The following is a 16,977-nucleotide window of genomic DNA, read 5'->3' on the forward strand; positions in this document are numbered from 1 at the left end:
GCTTGTTATCAGACATTAAGGACTGGCATTCCTGCATTAAATGAGGAGTACCATGTATGAATGTTATCCCTAGACAACTGCTGGAGGGTTTACCAGAGCAGCAGGCAGTGGAGACCCACAGAGCTGGGCCAGCAGGACACGTGGCTCTGCTGCTAATATGAGTAAAACTGGTCCACATTGGAGCTAAAACCCAAACGCTGTGCTACATATAGCTCTGTAGTCTCGTCCTCCACTCCTGCTAGCACATCCTGTCATGCTATTGCTAATGCTATGGAAACCACAGCCCAAAGCCAGCCAAAGCCTTCCTCCTCTGAAAACGCCCTGACAAAACCACAAAGTCCCTCTGCCTCACACTAAGATACAACCTGTTAAAGAAACAACACCTTTCCTCTTCTGAAAACGCAACTACACAAGCAGTCCACATCATCTCCGCCACCACCTCAGCTCATCTGACCCTTCCAACAATCGTGGAGAAGCTTGGTACGTACGGTATGTATAATACATTAAGTCGTTCATTTTCTTGAAGTGAGGTAAACGATTCCAGCCTCTAAGCAGTTATTCTTTTATTCTCAGGATCTAGACTGGCGTTATAAGGCAGCAGGTTTGTAGAGTTTAACTGTGTTTCTGAATTTTCTGCCTAATTTCTTCTATTTTATCACTAAAGGAATTCATAAAATCATTTGCTATAGGCTGATGGCATCTGGGGTTCAGTAACTGTTTGGTTCTTAGTTATTTTAGAAATTGTGCTAAGTAATAATTTAGGATTATTCTTATTGTTTTCTCTGAGGATTAGAGACGGGCTGAGCGTGCTGTAGCAAGTGCCCTTCTCTAGTTTATAAGGCTATAATCCCTCCAGGCGCACTGGAACACTTCTAGTTCAGAAGGCACCATTTTCGCTTTAGTTGTCTGACAGACTGTTTCAAAGCTCGAGTGTGGGCATTATACCATTCGGCACCTTATTCTGCCTTATTATTTTACTTTTTAATGATTGGTGCAGACAAGCATCATCCTCGAATATCTACGGTTAGCTAGCAGGGTCCCTCTAATGTCCAGCACCCTGGCTCCCGATATACAGTTAACAGCTACTGGCGGCCCTAAGGCAGAAGCTGCTTTCCTGTGCCATAAAATAGGACCACCTAATGACGAGGGCTCTTTAAACAAGCGTCTCAGAGGGTCTCACTGCGTGAGGCAAACCTGTTGGACACGTGAATGGGAGATGAGTGGTGATGCCGTGGCGTAACTTTAGATTTGTGGCTCTGCTGCCGAGACGCCACCTAATTGCCGTGCTGCCAGGCCTCTGCTGCCAGAGTTGAGGGCATGCCAGCTCTACCTGAGACACCTGGAGCTTCTAACAGCGAGTCTGAGACCTGCGGACCAGCCCTGCTCTTTTCTAACATCCGGACGCACCTCTAACTGCATAATCCTCTCTGTTAAACATGAAACTAACTTACGCTTCTCACAAACAAAGCTAGAAACACTGCTGTTACTAGTGATGGAGAAGCATAGCTGAACACGGTGCACTCAGAGCAAAGCAACAGCTCGTCTGCCACACTGACACTCGTGCCGTTTTGTGGGCTAAATTGAGTCCTGTCCAGGGGTCTCGTGAATCTGATGAGAGAAGAAGTGACTTTCGAAGGTCGTTGGTAATTAATTGCAGGCAATATGCGCAAAAGACTTCTTTCCCCTTTATTGCTTCATCACTCTTCTGTTGACTGGCCATCAATCAAACCTTTGCAAGTGTGAACTTGGCAGATGTGACTACTTGTTAAGTAGGTTTGCTCTACGGCTGTACGAGTGAATTCTGCCCTGCGTTCAGGTCTGATTACATTTACACAGAACACACTAGCACACAAACTGCAACGTCAATGGCATTATTTCCTCTTTAGTGAGCCACACTGATGTTTTAAGTTAAATTAAATAAAAAATCAACAATAATAATAATAATAATAATAATAATGATAATACAAGTTATAAAGTTACATTGAAAATTTCCACATTCAAATTAAAACTTTTCACATCCTGCAGTCTTCTACATTCTCGAAGACTAGAAGTGCACTGTATCAGATGCCCTATTTCCAAATTACTGAGAAAGGGTGAGGTACATGCTTCACATATTTCTCAAATCAGGTGGGCCATTTAAAGTATAATGTTACACATCCCTCCAGCTAGAATCCTCTGAGACGTCACCTGATCTCCCCTCGTTCTCCAATCAGCACTCCTGAAGTACTGCTTCTCTTGTAGAACTACTGCAGTCATCAAGTCCTCGTTCAGGGCAAACTTCTCCAGTGTGCATTTGTGTGGTTGCCGTTTTCGTGTTTGGACTGGTTTTCTGGATTTCTCGTTTTCCCCTTTTGTCTTTGCCCTCCTAACCCCACCTGGTTACGGTTGCCATTCTGTACCTTTTTGCTGATTGGATCTGGACCACGCCTGTTTACTGACCACTTGGATAGCCTCATCCTTTGGTCTTTACCTGGCCCTTTCTTTCGGTGTCATTACATATAAAAACGCAACAGTGAGAAAACAGCACTGAACATCTGTAAGAAGCGCAGTCCTCACAGCTCTACAGGTAAGATCCTCTCTGTTTTGTTATTTATTCACTTTCAAAACTTATATTTAGTGAACAATGCGTTTCTAAGCACTGCTGTAAAATATTTTTATTGATCTTTAGGAAAACACAGAAACCCCCCTGACTTTAAACACAATGGCTAACAGCAAAGGCAAGTCAAACACACACACACACACACACACACACACACACACACACACACACACACATTTTCTAAGCTGCTTCTTCCTCAGGTTGTAAGTAAAACAATACCAGTCATTTGATGTATCCAACCACAGATTAATGCTTGATTAACCAACTTTATAGTGAAATTATTTACATTCTTTTTGTGGAAATCACAGAGGCTATGCCAGTCACCTCTGTATGGAGCTCAGGGTTCGTTGAGGAGCTCCTCCCATCGTCTCAGCAGGTCTCCCTGCTGTACCACATCTCCTACCTGTGTCTGGCGAAATTCCCCAAATTGGAGATGCTGCTCCAGATGCGAGCCCTGGAGATCCAACTTCTCTTCGGATCCTCTGAAGCTGTTCTGCTGAAGGTCTGTTAAACTTTCTCAAAACATCTGTGTAAACAGAGACTCATTCAGAACCAGGTTCTGCACATCTGAAACCCCTTCAGAACCAATTTCAGTTCAACAGAAACAAATTCAGAACCTGGTTGAACTAATAAGATGATCAGAAACCCAGTCAGGACCAAGTTCTGCTCAATAGAAACCCATTCAAAACCAGTTTCTGCTCATCAGAAACCCATTCAGAACCAGTTTCTGCACATCAGAAACCCATTCAGAACCGGTTTTTGCACATCAGAAACCCCTTCTGTATTGGATTCAGCATAGTGTTTCTTTCGTAGGCTCTTTAATGGCATCTAGTGGTGATTGCATGAAGCTGGACAGAAGAGGATGTGAGCTAATAGAGAACGTTCAGAAGAAACAAGAAGTAGCATTCAGGAGCTCATTTTCCTTCACGGACTCAGAGTGAGCATCTCAGGGTTGCAGTCCTCTTAATCCTTTGCCTTGAAATCTTTTCACAAATTGCATATTTTCCTACATTAAATCCTGCCAAACACAACAACTCGTCTGTTCTGTGGAGAACGCATTGCTGGACAATATATTTTTAAGCTATATATATATATGTGTGTGTGTGTGTAGCTGAAAATAGGTTGCCTGTAACAACTTTTAGTGAGGACGCACCTTCAGAGCCAATTCCTACTCAGCTGAAATGTGACAAACTGTAAATTTACATACATCACGATCTTCTCTCCATCACAGTGTGTGGGCACCAGTCAGTTGGTTTCGTCACTGTTTGCAATGCTGATTCGCACTGTTGAGAAAAATAACCCAGTACTGGCTATAAAGTACCTGGAGAAAGCAAGAACGTGGATCACTGAAATTATCCGTGATGTGGAAAAGATGGTGGACAGGTAACAATATTTATATCTTGTGTATTTTGAACACGTTTGTGGAGATTAAATCTGAATGATGTGGCTATGAATGTTGTGAAGTCTTGCTGTTTTGTCTGTAGCGGCATGTTGTTTGTTTGTTGTGCTCTTCAGTTTCTCTGTTCCACTTTGATATTCATTGTCGGCGTCGAATGCCCACATCTTTAAGACCCAGGAAACTCCTCTGATATTCAGTTGTATGCAAAACTTTGGGTACTCCGGGCTGAATGACATATTTCATTGGTTTTTGAAGTGAAAAGAAGTAAACGCGGCCTTCCAGCAAACTATTGTTTATTGACATTAACATTTTGGACGTAAATTAATTGATGAAGTAAAAATGAAACCCTTTGGCTACAATCACCAAAGGTAGGACTTGAGAAAAGGAGCAGCATTAGGTGAAAAGGATATCGTGCCAACTGTTAAGCGTTGGGGAGGATCTATTATGCTTTGGGGTCATGTGGCAGTCAGTGACACAAGCATTGCATGGGCAGAGGTAAGAAGGAATTCCACCTGTGATATGGCCAGGCTATGGCAACAGAGAGAGGAACCCCCAGTTATTCCAATGTGTTTTTATTTTTATTAATTCTCAGTCCATTTGGTTTATTCATTCATAGAAAGCAGTTCCACTGTATAAGAACTAGGGGGCGAGCTATGCTCATGAGAGGGCCCCTCCCTCACCCCCTTCCAGTGCAGGCCTGAAAACACTGTGACAGTCTGTTTCTCTTGGTCTGCAGGTCTGCATAACATACAAATATCCTGTAAGATAAAGAGCCAGAAGTGCCTGTATGGCTTTAAAACCATTATTAGTCGCTTTAACCACATTCATTTGTGCCATGTTGAAGGAAAAAAGTTTGCTTGGTGAAGCCCTCCTGTTCCGTCTGGTTAGCTTTACTGGGAACGGGAGACTCGGCTCCGCTGATATGAGTCTCTCTCTGTGTGAAAGATGTGGATTTGGTTTCTTAAAATTTTCTTGATTAATGGTTATTTGGTCATTTTCGCTTTTTTTTTCCTTGGTTTGCAGCCTTACAGAAATGAAAAAGAAATAAAGTTTAAACACGTGGCAGCTCTCATTTTTCCCTATTTGTGCAACACACTGAATATTATTGCATTTTGGAAGCAAATGTGACAGTCAGTCAATAAACTGAAGTTGAAAAGAGGCTGGCTACTACAGCAGGTCAATGGGCTAAAAATCGCTTTAAATCAACCACAAAAAACTTTAAGAAATGCAAGCTGAAGCTTACAGGAATGGCCTGACTGAGAGTGAGATAGTCCAAAAATATAGGAGAGGTCGAAGTGTCTTGCCAGGAAAAGTGGGTGAAAATTCCACAAACAACAAGAGAGACTCCTAGCTGGTTAGGACAGACGTGCTTTTACTATAGCTGTGAATGTTTAATCAAGTATAAAGTAACTGAATTCAAATTTCCAGACAAAGTTTATTTTTTTTACTTCTTTTTTCTTCAAAAGTTAATCAAATGTAATCTGACCAGCAGTGCTCAAACTTTCTGTACAAGTGCAGGACAGATCCAGCTCATATAACAGGCACAGTGAAAGAAACTACCGACTGCAAGACACTGCATGACTGACTTCAGTGTTTCACATTCAGGTACGACACACACAAGAAAGATGTGGCTACGACTACCCGTGACGTCATCACCGAAAACAGTGAGTCGGCTTTCCAAGGAGATTAAAGTGATGACAGAGGAGATTAAAAACCTTAAAGAGGAGCTGAAAAAAACCACTGAACAGCTCACAGAAACAGAGCAGAAGATTGATGCCAAAAACCGTGAGTTACAGGATGTTGTAAGAGATGCAGCTGCTAAAAGCAGTGGCTTTACATTCTTACAGTCCTGTTAAAACCAAAATTCTGTAAAGCTGCTTTGTGACAACATCCGTTGTAAAAAGCGCTATACAAATAAATTTGATTTTATTTGACTTTTGAAATCTGTTTAAAGACTTTCAGAGAATTTCCTGTCTTTGTTTGTGAGGGCGGTCACACTGGACAGCTAGGCAAGAAAGAGAATATGACAGAAAATGAGTTTCAGCACTGAAAAAATTCCCCCTCATCGTAACGGTTGGGAGCGAGGAGGCGGGCGCACGTGCGGAGATGAGCCTGGGGCAAATCCAGGGTCGTAGTCTAAACAGCCCAGGTTCACGTAGCCAACACGGATTGATTCGGGTACAGACATGACGGGAAACACAGCAAACAACCAAACAGTTCAGACAATAATTCAAACACCAATACATCCAACAAACAACAGTGCAGATAACAAAGACCAGCAAAGACAAGGGGCAAGCACAGGGCTTAAATAACACCAGATAAACGAGGGACAGGCGGGAGACAGGTGGAGACAATCAGGGGTGGGGTCCTGAAACGAGGGGGCTGGACCAAAACAAACGCACATGGGCTAAACCAAAACAACAGGAACACATGGACAGGACTGGGACGGGCCGATCGTGACACTCATTCACCTCTGTAATCACGTGTAACAAAGCTGAACAGGACAGTGTTTAGTGTGTGAGTGTCTGTACAAGAGGCGAGTCAGGGTTAAACCGAGGCTAAAGTCATGCAGTATAGGTCGGGCTTTAAGTACACAAAGGTAGCGAAAATAGAAAAAAAAAACAAAAACAAAGGGGCAGCCAAGCTGACAGTGTGAACACGAGTGTAACGCTGCATGTTTTGTCCTGTCCCTGCTTTTGTTAGGTACCATCCCTGAACCAACCCACCTTGGAGAAGTCCAGTATTTTCTGAGTAAAATCCAGAAGATTCTTGTTCAGCTTCAGGGCTTTTGGGAAAACGTCTACATGTTGCTGGGCAACATCAAAGACAAGACCTTTGTTGATGAAGATCTCATTGAAGAACCCGAGTTTAAGGACCTATTTGTGATGTCTATCCAGGCAGCCTCAAAGGTAACTGATGTCTGTCAGTATGCAAGCAGAATCACATTAGACGACCACGCAAAGACACTCAGCAACTGATTCGGGCTGATTTTGGTTGCTGAATTTGGCAAAAACTATTGTCATTATTTTTACTTTGCTGTTCAAATGAGTTTTTAGCGATAGTGTTTTGAGCCCATAAGTAACGGTACAGGTACCAGTCTTCATGTCCTTGTGCGTGTTCATGGGAAGTGTAGTCCATACAATCAGTAACATCTGTCATGTGCCTTTATCATGGCAGCCTGAGCTACATACACTTTTCAGAAGTTTTGGGAATGATAAGAATTCCTAAAATCGAGGTCAAACATACAAAAGAGTAAAGCTGTAGATGTTAGCAGTAGTTATATCGTCTGGTAGTCTAGCAGGTATAGCAGCCGTCTAACTTACCATGTTTACCTCATCACTTCTTTAACCAAAAACACACAGTTTCTACACTTGCGTGTCTGTGTGACGCCCATGTGTGTCTATTCGACTGCACTGATCTGTTGTAAAATAGTAGATCATAGTCTTTGTGTGCAAATGGAAAAAAGAATTACAGCTTTACTTCTTCAGCATCAACAGCAAACTGTGAATACCACCAACTCTAGTATTCAGTGTTGGTACGCTCTGCATTCTTAGCTTAACACAGCCTTAACATTAACATTCGACATTAAATGCCGATCAAATGTTGGGTCAAGTGGTTGAAGCTGTGTGGCCCCAAAGTTCAACAACATCCTGCACTTCGGTCCTGACTGTCGGAATGTGTTACATTTCACAGGTTTGGGAAGGGTTTGGTCTCTCCTGTGGGAAAGCTGTTCAGATATTCAGAGTGCAGTCCAAGGACGCCTACAGTTTCCTGGAGATCGACCCGTCCTCCCTTTCCAAAGACGTGTGGCAGAAGGAATACGACAGCGTGAAAGAGAAGCTGCAGGAGCTGAAGATCACTGTTGACCCGCCATCAACACCAGCCATCCAAAACTGATGATGTCACTTCTTTGGTGCATTTATTTCTGAGGCTATCAGATGAGCTCGTCAGTTGGGATTAGTAGTCGGCTCACTGTAAAACTTGCTATATAAAAGCACAAAGGAATCTAATCACTGCTTTGACTCACTTCTATATGCATCTTCTGAGCATGCTCAGCTTTTATTGTTTGGGCGGCTTGATTCTGCATTTCTTTCACCCCATTAACCTCAACTGTGTTAAATCTTGAGTGTTAATCTGTTCTAATGAGGACCCACTGAGAGAGACTGTGTCCCGTCGACACTCTCCAGTGTTTATTATCGATATATTGATTCTCTGTGGTTAAATATGTATCCATTGATTAGCTATATGATCTAATGGCATAACCATCTATAATCTGATGTGACTTTTAAACTTAGATGTGCTGGGACCAAGTATGCAGCCCAGTGTTAAACGGGACAAAACCACCACCTGGTATTTAACATGCCAAGAATGGTTTTTAACCCCTTCCCAAAGAACAGCCTGGGAGCTTTGTGTTAAATCACGATCAATGGTTGTGCTAAAAGAACGGCGCATGCTCTCTTTGACCAATGTCCAGATATGTCCAGATCAGTTCATGCAAATGGAAACAAGCGAACCACGCCCGAGTCTCTCTGACTTATGTCTTGTTTCTTTGTTTTACTCTTTACTTTCCTTTCCCTTCTACTGCAGTTCCTTTTGAACATTTAATCAATTATTTTTGCATGATTGGTCCTTTTTCTCTACAGCATCAAAATAACCTGTTTTTGTCTGAATTCTCTGAATAAATCTGGCAAAGACATTTTTGACTGTTCTTTGACTCCAAAAAGAAAATCTCACACCACCATAAACTTAATTCTCTGTTATTAGCAGTCGGTCATAATATTAACTGGAGTTAACCAGATTTACCGGCGCAGTTTTTGTGCTGATGGTGATGCCAGAGGAGATTTGAACTCTGCAGTTATTGATCAGCAGAGCGTTGGAGACCGTTATGCTCCTCAGAGCTCGGCGACCGGCTCTGTAGCTCTACGTGGTCTGACCCTTCGTGGCCGAGTCGCTGTGGTTCCTAAACGCTTCCCCTTTTCAGTAACACCACTCACAGTTGATGCTGGAAAATCTAGGGGGGAAGAAAGTTTGCAACGGTGGCGTCATATTCCAGCACCACACTCGAATCCAGCGGCTCTTTAGACCCGTTCTTTCACTAACGTGTGTGAAGGCTGGCTGCAAGGCTAGCTGCTTGATTTTATACACCTGTGGCAACGAGACCGACTGAAACACCTGAAGTCAATGATTAAGAGGTGTGTCCCAGTGCTTTTGTCCATATAGCGTAAAGGGGATGTCCATTATGCCCACTTCATAATGAAGCACATGACCATGACAGCGAGCATCACGTGAGACCAGTCAGAGTGAGATGGCGAGTATACACGCATTTATAGTTGACGCTCCTGCCGCTGGCGGTGATGACGTAATGGACACGTGCAAGTGAACTCTCTCGCGCAGCTGCCCCTGAAGCCCCCCTCGCCGCTGGCTGCTCTCTATGATAGTAAAATAATATAAATCCTGACAGAATTTTAAAAAGTTTGCTGCCTAAATGAAACAAAAGACCAACTCAGAACTGAATGTTCGTCTTTATAGAGCGGCTCCTGATTTACCGTCCCGTAACGGCGGTCAAATCCAGGCCGAATCTCAAACGCCTCTATGCTCCCTAAGTAGTGCACTAGGGAAGTTTTGAACTCGAGCTTCTGCGGCCGAACCGTGGCTACTTGTCGAGTGTGGCTGTGGCTGAAGCCCAGTTGACCATTTTCAGCTGTATTATGCGCTGCTGGGCTGAAGGAGCCAGTGTTTAGATTGCTGAGTAGTGTGCACTCTGTAGGGAGCACGGATGCATTTGAGATTCAGCCCCAGTGTGTAAACAAGGGCCCGTTAGCTTGGTGCTAAATGCGATTCGCGGTGGTAATGTGGAAAAAGCACCTGCTTTATCACATATTTATATATGTGTGTTTATTTAGCTGTGTGGTTTCCCAAAAAGACCCAATTTCAAAAACAAACAATACTTCATATCAGTATTATGAACACTAACGGCTCTGAGGTTTCGCTGAATTATTTTACATATTGACTGGAAAAAGCAGGTGAACGGCTGTCTCTGGGTTGTTACTGCAGAGTGAACAAGTGTTTTCAATGTTGGGTTTAAATTTTATACAGTCGTTTTTAGCTGAGGAGGTTTTATGTAGAAGTTTATGTGGCATTTTATTAGTAATTCGGTGTCAGTTAGGAAGGAGCCGGATCTTCTTCCATCGAATGTCTTCGGGAAGCTGATTCCAACACCATATGACATGATGTAGTGTATCAACATCCTTTAGGAACTGAGTTTTCATACAGTAGATCTGGTTTTGTTTCTCTGAACTCATGCGAGTGAAACTGAAATGCTTCATAGCATCCTTCACCGGCGTTTATGTGGAAAACTGGCACTAATTTTCAGGAATAAATGGGAAAATACATTTACATGTGTCAGAAAGTACAACAAGTCTATTATTATGTGCCTCACTGCCATCTATCGTATCACAAAACTACCATGAAACAGCGTCTCAGATCATCAGGCAGTGAATTCAGAACCAGTTCATGTAGGAACTTTCTGTGAGGAGCTTTTAGAGGGAGACGTCTGGTTCCCATCACCACCACTGTGAGGAGGTTTTAGAGGGGGACGTCTGGTTCCCATCACCACCACTGTGAGGAGGTTTTAGAGGGGAACGTCTGGTTCCCATCACCACCACTGTGAGGAGCTTTTAGAGGGGAACGTCTGGTTCCCATCACCACCACTGTGAGGAGGTTTTAGAGGGGAACGTCTGGTTCCCATCACCACCACTGTGAGGAGCTTTTAGAGGGGGACGTCTGGTTCCCATCACCACCACTGTGAGGAGCTTTTAGAGGGGGACGTCTGGTTCCCATCACCACCACTGTGAGGAGCTTTTAGAGGGGGACGTCTGGTTCCCATCACCACCACTGAGAACGGCTCTGACTGTGAATTTATCTAGAACAGAGCGTTTCACACCAAACCGCTCTGAACGACTCTGTTTACGTCTCAGTCGTTTAAACGTGTAGAAATGTTTGAAAATCAGCTGAATTTCTCTTCACCGACACGACCGAGTTTAAGCAAGTGTGCATGCGATTAGGGTAATGCTAACGTTAGCACCATTAGCCTCGTAGCTTCAGTGTAAAACAAAGGAAGTCTTTAGATACTGAACTTATCTTGGCTGATTGACTACATTTGGGGCTTGAAGGGAAAGTCTGGTCCTTTTAGTTTGGCCTAAATATTCCCTTTTGTACTGATTCAGTTAAAGTTAAAGCTAAATGAGCATAAAGTAGCTACTCTGGGTCGTCCTCGGGTCACATCAGTGCAATATTAATGCAAAAAGAAAGAATGAAACCTTAAGAAACAAAGAACTGCTGAAAGTCGGTGTGAATGGGCAGTGATAACGCATTCTCGGCATCGGGGAGCATCTCTGAGCCGGCTGAGCGCCGTATTTACATGGGTCAAAAGAGCTCCACCGATTCTTATTGTGTGAAATGAAATGTTTAACACACAATGTGTACAATAGTTGTATTAATGTTATGCTATGAAATTCCTGCTAAATGGGTTTGGCACCACCTGCTGGTTGGTCAGTGTGTGTGTGTGTGTGTGTGTGTGTGTGTGTGTGTGTGTGTGTGTGTGTGTGTGTGTGTGTGTGTGTGTGTATATATATATTTATATCCCCAAAAAATAAAGGGAACACTCAAATAACACATCCTAGATCTGAATGAATGAAATATTCTCATTGAATACTTTGTTCTGTACAAAGTTGAATGTGCTGACAACAAAATCACAAAAATCATCAATGGAAATCAAATTTATTAACCAGTGGAGGCCTGGATTTGGAGTCACACACAAAATTAAAGTGGAAAAACACACGACAGGCTGATACAACTTTGATGTGATGTCCTTAAAACAAGTCAAAATGAGGCTCAGTGTTGTGTGTGGCCTCCACGTGCCTGTATGACCTCCCTGCAACACCTGGGCATGCTCCTGATGAGGTGGCGGATGGTCTCCTGAGGGATCTCCTCCCAGACCTGGACTACAGCATCCGCCAACTCCTATACAGTCTGTAGTGCAACGTGGCGTTGTTGGATGAAGCGAGACCTGATGTCCCAGATGTGCTCAATCGGATTCAGGTCTAGGGAACGGGCGGGCTGGTCCATAGCTTCAATGCCTTCATCTTGCAGGAACTGCTGACACTCCAGCCACATGAGGTCTAGCATTGTCCTGCATTAGGAGGAACCCAGGACCAACCGCACCAGCATATGGTCTCACAAGGGGTCTGAGGATCTCATCTCGGTACCTAATGGCAGTCAGGCTACCTCTGGCGAGCACATGGAGGGCTGTGCGGCCCTCCAAAGAAATGCCACCCCACACCATTACTGACCCACTGCCAAACCGGTCATGCTGAAGGATGTTGCAGGCAGCAGATCGCTCTCCACGGTGTCTCCAGACTCCGTCATGTCTGTCACATGTGCTCAGTGTGAACCTGCTTTCATCTGTGAAGATCACAGGGCGCCAGTGGCGAATTTGCCAATCCTGGTGTTCTCTGGCAAATGCCAAGCGTCCTGCATGGTGTTGGGCTGTGAGCACAACCCCCATCTGTGGACGTCGGGCCGTCATACCATCCTCATGGAGTCGGTTTCTAACCGTTTGTGCAGACACACGCACATTTGTGGCCTGCTGGAGGTCATTTTGCAGGGCTCTGGCAGCTCCTCCTGTTCCTCCTTGCACAAAGGCGGAGGTAGCGGTCCTGCTGCTGGGTTGTTGCCCTCCTACGGCCTCCTCCACGTCTCCTGGTGTACTGGCCTGTCTCCTGGTAGCGCCTCCAGCCTCTGGACACTACGCTGACAGACACAGCAAACCTTCTTGCTACAGCTCGGATTGATGTGCCATCCTGGATGAGCTGCACTACCTGAGCCACTTGTGTGGGTTGTAGAGTCCGTCTCATGCTACCACGAGTGTGAAAAACCACCAACATTCAAAAGTGACCAAAACATCAGCCAGAAAGCAGAAAGGTACTGAGAAGTGGTCTGTGGTCCCACCTGCAGAACCACTCCTTTATTGAGTGTGTCTTGCTTGTGTTTTACTAATTCGATAAGATAAAATGAGATACTCCTTTATTAGTCCCACAACAGGAAATTTTACAGTGATCTGTGAATCGTTTGTCATCAAATCAAGCCCATATCTGTGCAGGGTAAGCTTAAATTGGATGATTCACAGTCTGAATATCTGAACTTGGATTAGTCACAGCCTGAGTATTTTAACCTGGATTAATCAGCTCCCGAGTGTCCCCATTATCAGGAAATCGTGATTCCTAGTGACGCTACAACCGTCCACAGCTGGGAGCTCAAGATAGCAAAATTGGCTTCGCTCTCTCAGGGTGGGTAGGATGGTCCTTGTAAGTTTGGAAGCCGGTGAGGGTCTCAGAGCACTCGTCACTCAAATCAGAAGATCCACCGAGTTCTCGGATCAGTTCCTCGCACTTTGATGGACTCCGCTGACTGAGGGCGGTGCTGCAGAGCTCCTGCATCTCAGGCTCCCCCTGTGATCCTTCCTCCTCAAGGTCAGTGTCTGGGGATGTTCTTGCTGCTTTACAGCAGAACACCGTGTAATTAATGAAAGCGTTCATGACAGCGTAGATGATGTAATATAGGAGTCCCTCGTTGAAACAAGATACTTCCATTCTCCAGGGCTTGTTCAAGAGGTCTTCATGCACTTCACTGATAATATAAGACATGGCATCGTCCTCGTCAGGGAAGAGCTGCGCATCAGATGCCTCAAAGGTAATATTAATCCAGGCCAGCATCTTCACTTCTTCCATCAAACGACCCACCAGATGCTCGTAGAGGAACCATACAGGGAATTGAGGATGAAATGTAGACTCCAGCCATCTGACCAGCTCCTCAGCAGTCTTCATGAAGAACCTAAGGATCTTGGAGTCTTTAGGATACCCAAACAGAGTTTCCTCCTCATCCTCTGAGGACACCTGTTCATGCTCAGGCTCTGGAGTTTCATTTCCCAAAAGCCGAGCACTGAACACAGCGTCAAGGGCCACTTCCGGGGTCCTGTGAAAGAACAAAGGATGGCTTTAGTCTTGAGTGTAAACTAATGGCTTAAATAATCTCAAAATCAGAAAAACATGCACGAGAACCTGAACAACACTCACCTTTCTGACTGCACAGCAGATGGTGGAGGTGGGCCATCGTTCACACCCAGGCCAACTTTCTCCATCCTGTTATCTGGTGTTTGAATTCACACAAAGATTAGATCAGTGAACACTGTTAACCTCAGAACGGAAATTCTGTCTAAAAATTCCCTCAATAGTTGATTTTTCCCCCCTTGAAACAGAAATATGCTGAAAAGCTATTTCCAATTAAAATGATAATCCACTCAGTTTCACTTCTTACCTTTCATGGGCTGAATTGGTGGTTTCCCGCCTTTCACTGGAGGCAGAAAGCTGGAAGACTGTAGAGCCGCATCCAGAGCCCAGACAGAATAGAGACAAAGGAAAAAGTGTTACTATGTGAATAGAAGAGAACTCACCACACATGTATTCATATGCATACAGATACACTATATTGCCAGAAGTATCCAGTCACCCATCCAAATCAGTGAATTCAGGTGTTCCAATCACTTCCATGGCCACAGGTGTATAAAGCCGAGCCCCTAGGCCTGCAGACTGCTTCTACAGACATTAGTGAAAGAATGGGTCGCTCTCAGGAGCTCAGTGAATTCCAGCGTGGTACCGTGATCGGACGCCACCTGGGCAGTAAGTCCAAAAGTTCCCATAAACACACTCCTAACCCTTGTGGAAAGCCTTCCCAGAAGAGCTAAAGCTGTTATAGCTGCAAAGGGTGAGTGACCATCATATTAAACCCTATGGATTAAGAATGGGATGCCACTCAAGTTCATATGCGTGTGAAGCTAGACGAGCGAATACTTTTGATAATAGGGTGTATACACACATATATAGAAAACATATATAAATAACTTCTAACTGAAGAGTCTGTAATGTTCACTGGCCAAATACAAAAACACTCCTCTTTCACTGTCGTCATTCACTGAACGTTCATGCAGAAATCTGATATATGGCAATATATGGGTTTCAGTACTTCACAGATTACCATACATGGATTTGCCTCATATACAACTTGTATTTATCACATGTGGGCTTATATTTGACGTGACGTGTACGCCAATTCATTTGAAATGGGCCATTTTCAAACATGGGACACAAATATATGTGTAACAATATATAATAGAAAACATCCATATAGGGAAAGCATGTGTTACTCCTATATGCTTCATGTTATGTAATGTAATAAGGTTTTTAAGCTACTGCATTGTTTCTTCCACCTCTATTGGAGTGAACGTTAGTATAAAAGCCACATTATTAAACAAGCGCATTATAAGTTATTCACTAAAATCATTAAAGCATGAAATAAACGAATAAAACGAATATTTTAAAGTAAACAGACCCGATAGTAATTTCACCACTGTGCTGTGATGTATATAACCATAAGGAATGTATGTATGAGATATTATATATGTGTGTACGTATGATCAATATATTATGCATATATGTCCATTATTTGATATTTACATGTACGTACATGAATATATGCGCCTCTGTGTGGAAAATCTGTCTGACACTAATATGTGTGTGTATTTATGGCCATATGTCAGATTTCTATACATGTGGAAGTTGTTTTTGACTCATGAACTCACTTATGTTATTAAAAGGGGAGGATAAAAGTCCTAATCCTGGACCTCCATAAGCATTCCGGTTCTGACTTACCGTTCCTGGTTCAGGTTCGGGTTCGGGTTCTGCGTCCATTCTCGCGTCTGCACTGTAAACCGACTCAAACACGACTGACAGATCTTCAGCCAGCGCTCGCCTTTTATAGAGGCCGCCACTGTGACGTCATTGCCGCGGCCACTATAAAGGTGAGGACTTGTCACCATGGTAGCAGACGCAGCGATCAAAACGTCACCCCTTCATATTTCATAATACTGATATAAAGTATTGTTTGTTTTTGAAATTGGGTCTTTTTGGGAAACCACACAGCTAAATAAACACACATATATAAATATGTGATAAAGCAGGTACTTTTTCCACATTACCACCGCGAATCGCATTTAGCACCAAGCTAACGGGCCCTTGTTTACACACTAGGGCTGAATCTCAAATATATCCGTGCTCCCTACAGAGTGCACACTACTCAGCAATCTAAACACTGGCTCCTTCAGCCCAGCAGCGCATAATACATCTGAAAATGGTCATCTGGGCTTCAGCCACAGCCACACTCGACAAGTAGCCAAGGTTCGGCCGCAGAAGCTCAAGTTCAAAACTTCCCTAGTGCACTACTTAGGGAGCATAGAGGCGTTTGAGATTCGACCTGGATTTGACCGCCGTTACGGGACGGTAAATCAGGAGCCGCTCTAGAAAGACGAACATTCAGTTCTGAATCGGTCTTTTGTTTCATTTAGGCAGCAAACTTTTTAAAATTCTGTCAGGATTTATATTATTTTACTCTCATAGAGAGCAGCCAGCGGCGAGGGGGGCTTCAGGGGCAGCCGCGCGAGAGAGTTCACTTGCACGTGTCCAACACGTCATCACCGCCAGCGGCAGGAGCGTCAACTATAAATGCGTGTATACTGGTCATCTCACTGCTGGAATATGACGCCACCGTTGCAAACTTTCTTCCCCCCTAGATTTTCCAGCATTAACTGTGAGTGGTGTTACTGAAAAGGGGAAGCGTTTAGGAACCACAGCGACTCGGCCACGAAGGGTCAGACCACGTAGAGCTACAGAGCCGGTCGCCGAGCTCTGAGGAGCATAACGGTCTCCAACGCTCTGCTGATCAATAACTGCAGAGTTCAAATCTCCTCTGGCATCACCATCAGCACAAAAACTGCGCCGGTAAATCTGGTTAACTCCAGTTAATATTATGACAGACTGCTAATAACAGAGAATTAAGTTTATGGTGGTGTGAGATTTTCTTTTTGGAG

At 44.0% G+C, this 16,977-nt stretch overlaps 2 protein-coding genes across 11 annotated transcripts; one reads left to right on the forward strand and one right to left on the reverse strand.

Annotated features, from left to right (window-relative positions):
* Positions 1-21: 21 nt before the first annotated feature.
* LOC108412710 lies at positions 22-8,694 on the forward strand. 10 transcript variants are annotated; one of them, XM_037538091.1, is made up of 9 exons: positions 22-489; positions 574-601; positions 2,242-2,566; positions 2,669-2,717; positions 2,908-3,101; positions 3,831-3,982; positions 5,604-5,662; positions 6,702-6,907; positions 7,692-8,694. In XM_037538091.1, the coding sequence occupies exons 4-9, from the start codon at positions 2,702-2,704 to the stop codon at positions 7,893-7,895; spliced, it is 831 nt and encodes a 276-aa protein (XP_037393988.1). In that variant the 5' UTR covers positions 22-489; positions 574-601; positions 2,242-2,566; positions 2,669-2,701; the 3' UTR covers positions 7,896-8,694. The 10 variants fall into 10 exon arrangements, with proteins under 10 accessions (XP_037393988.1, XP_017540341.1, XP_037393991.1 ...); XM_017684852.2 differs by having other exon boundaries at positions 2,451-2,566; XM_037538094.1 differs by having other exon boundaries at positions 2,514-2,566.
* A 4,371-nt stretch (positions 8,695-13,065) lies between these two features.
* LOC108412707 lies at positions 13,066-15,898 on the reverse strand. The gene is made up of 4 exons (XM_017684847.2): positions 15,764-15,898; positions 14,373-14,430; positions 14,132-14,204; positions 13,066-14,030 (listed from the first exon to the last, which is right to left on the reverse strand). The coding sequence occupies exons 1-4, from the start codon at positions 15,800-15,802 to the stop codon at positions 13,313-13,315; spliced, it is 888 nt and encodes a 295-aa protein (XP_017540336.2). The 5' UTR covers positions 15,803-15,898; the 3' UTR covers positions 13,066-13,312.
* Positions 15,899-16,977: the final 1,079 nt, after the last annotated feature.

The sequence above is a fragment of the Pygocentrus nattereri genome, chromosome 4, assembly GCF_015220715.1.
Source record: "Pygocentrus nattereri isolate fPygNat1 chromosome 4, fPygNat1.pri, whole genome shotgun sequence".
Classification (NCBI taxonomy): domain Eukaryota; kingdom Metazoa; phylum Chordata; class Actinopteri; order Characiformes; family Serrasalmidae; genus Pygocentrus; species Pygocentrus nattereri.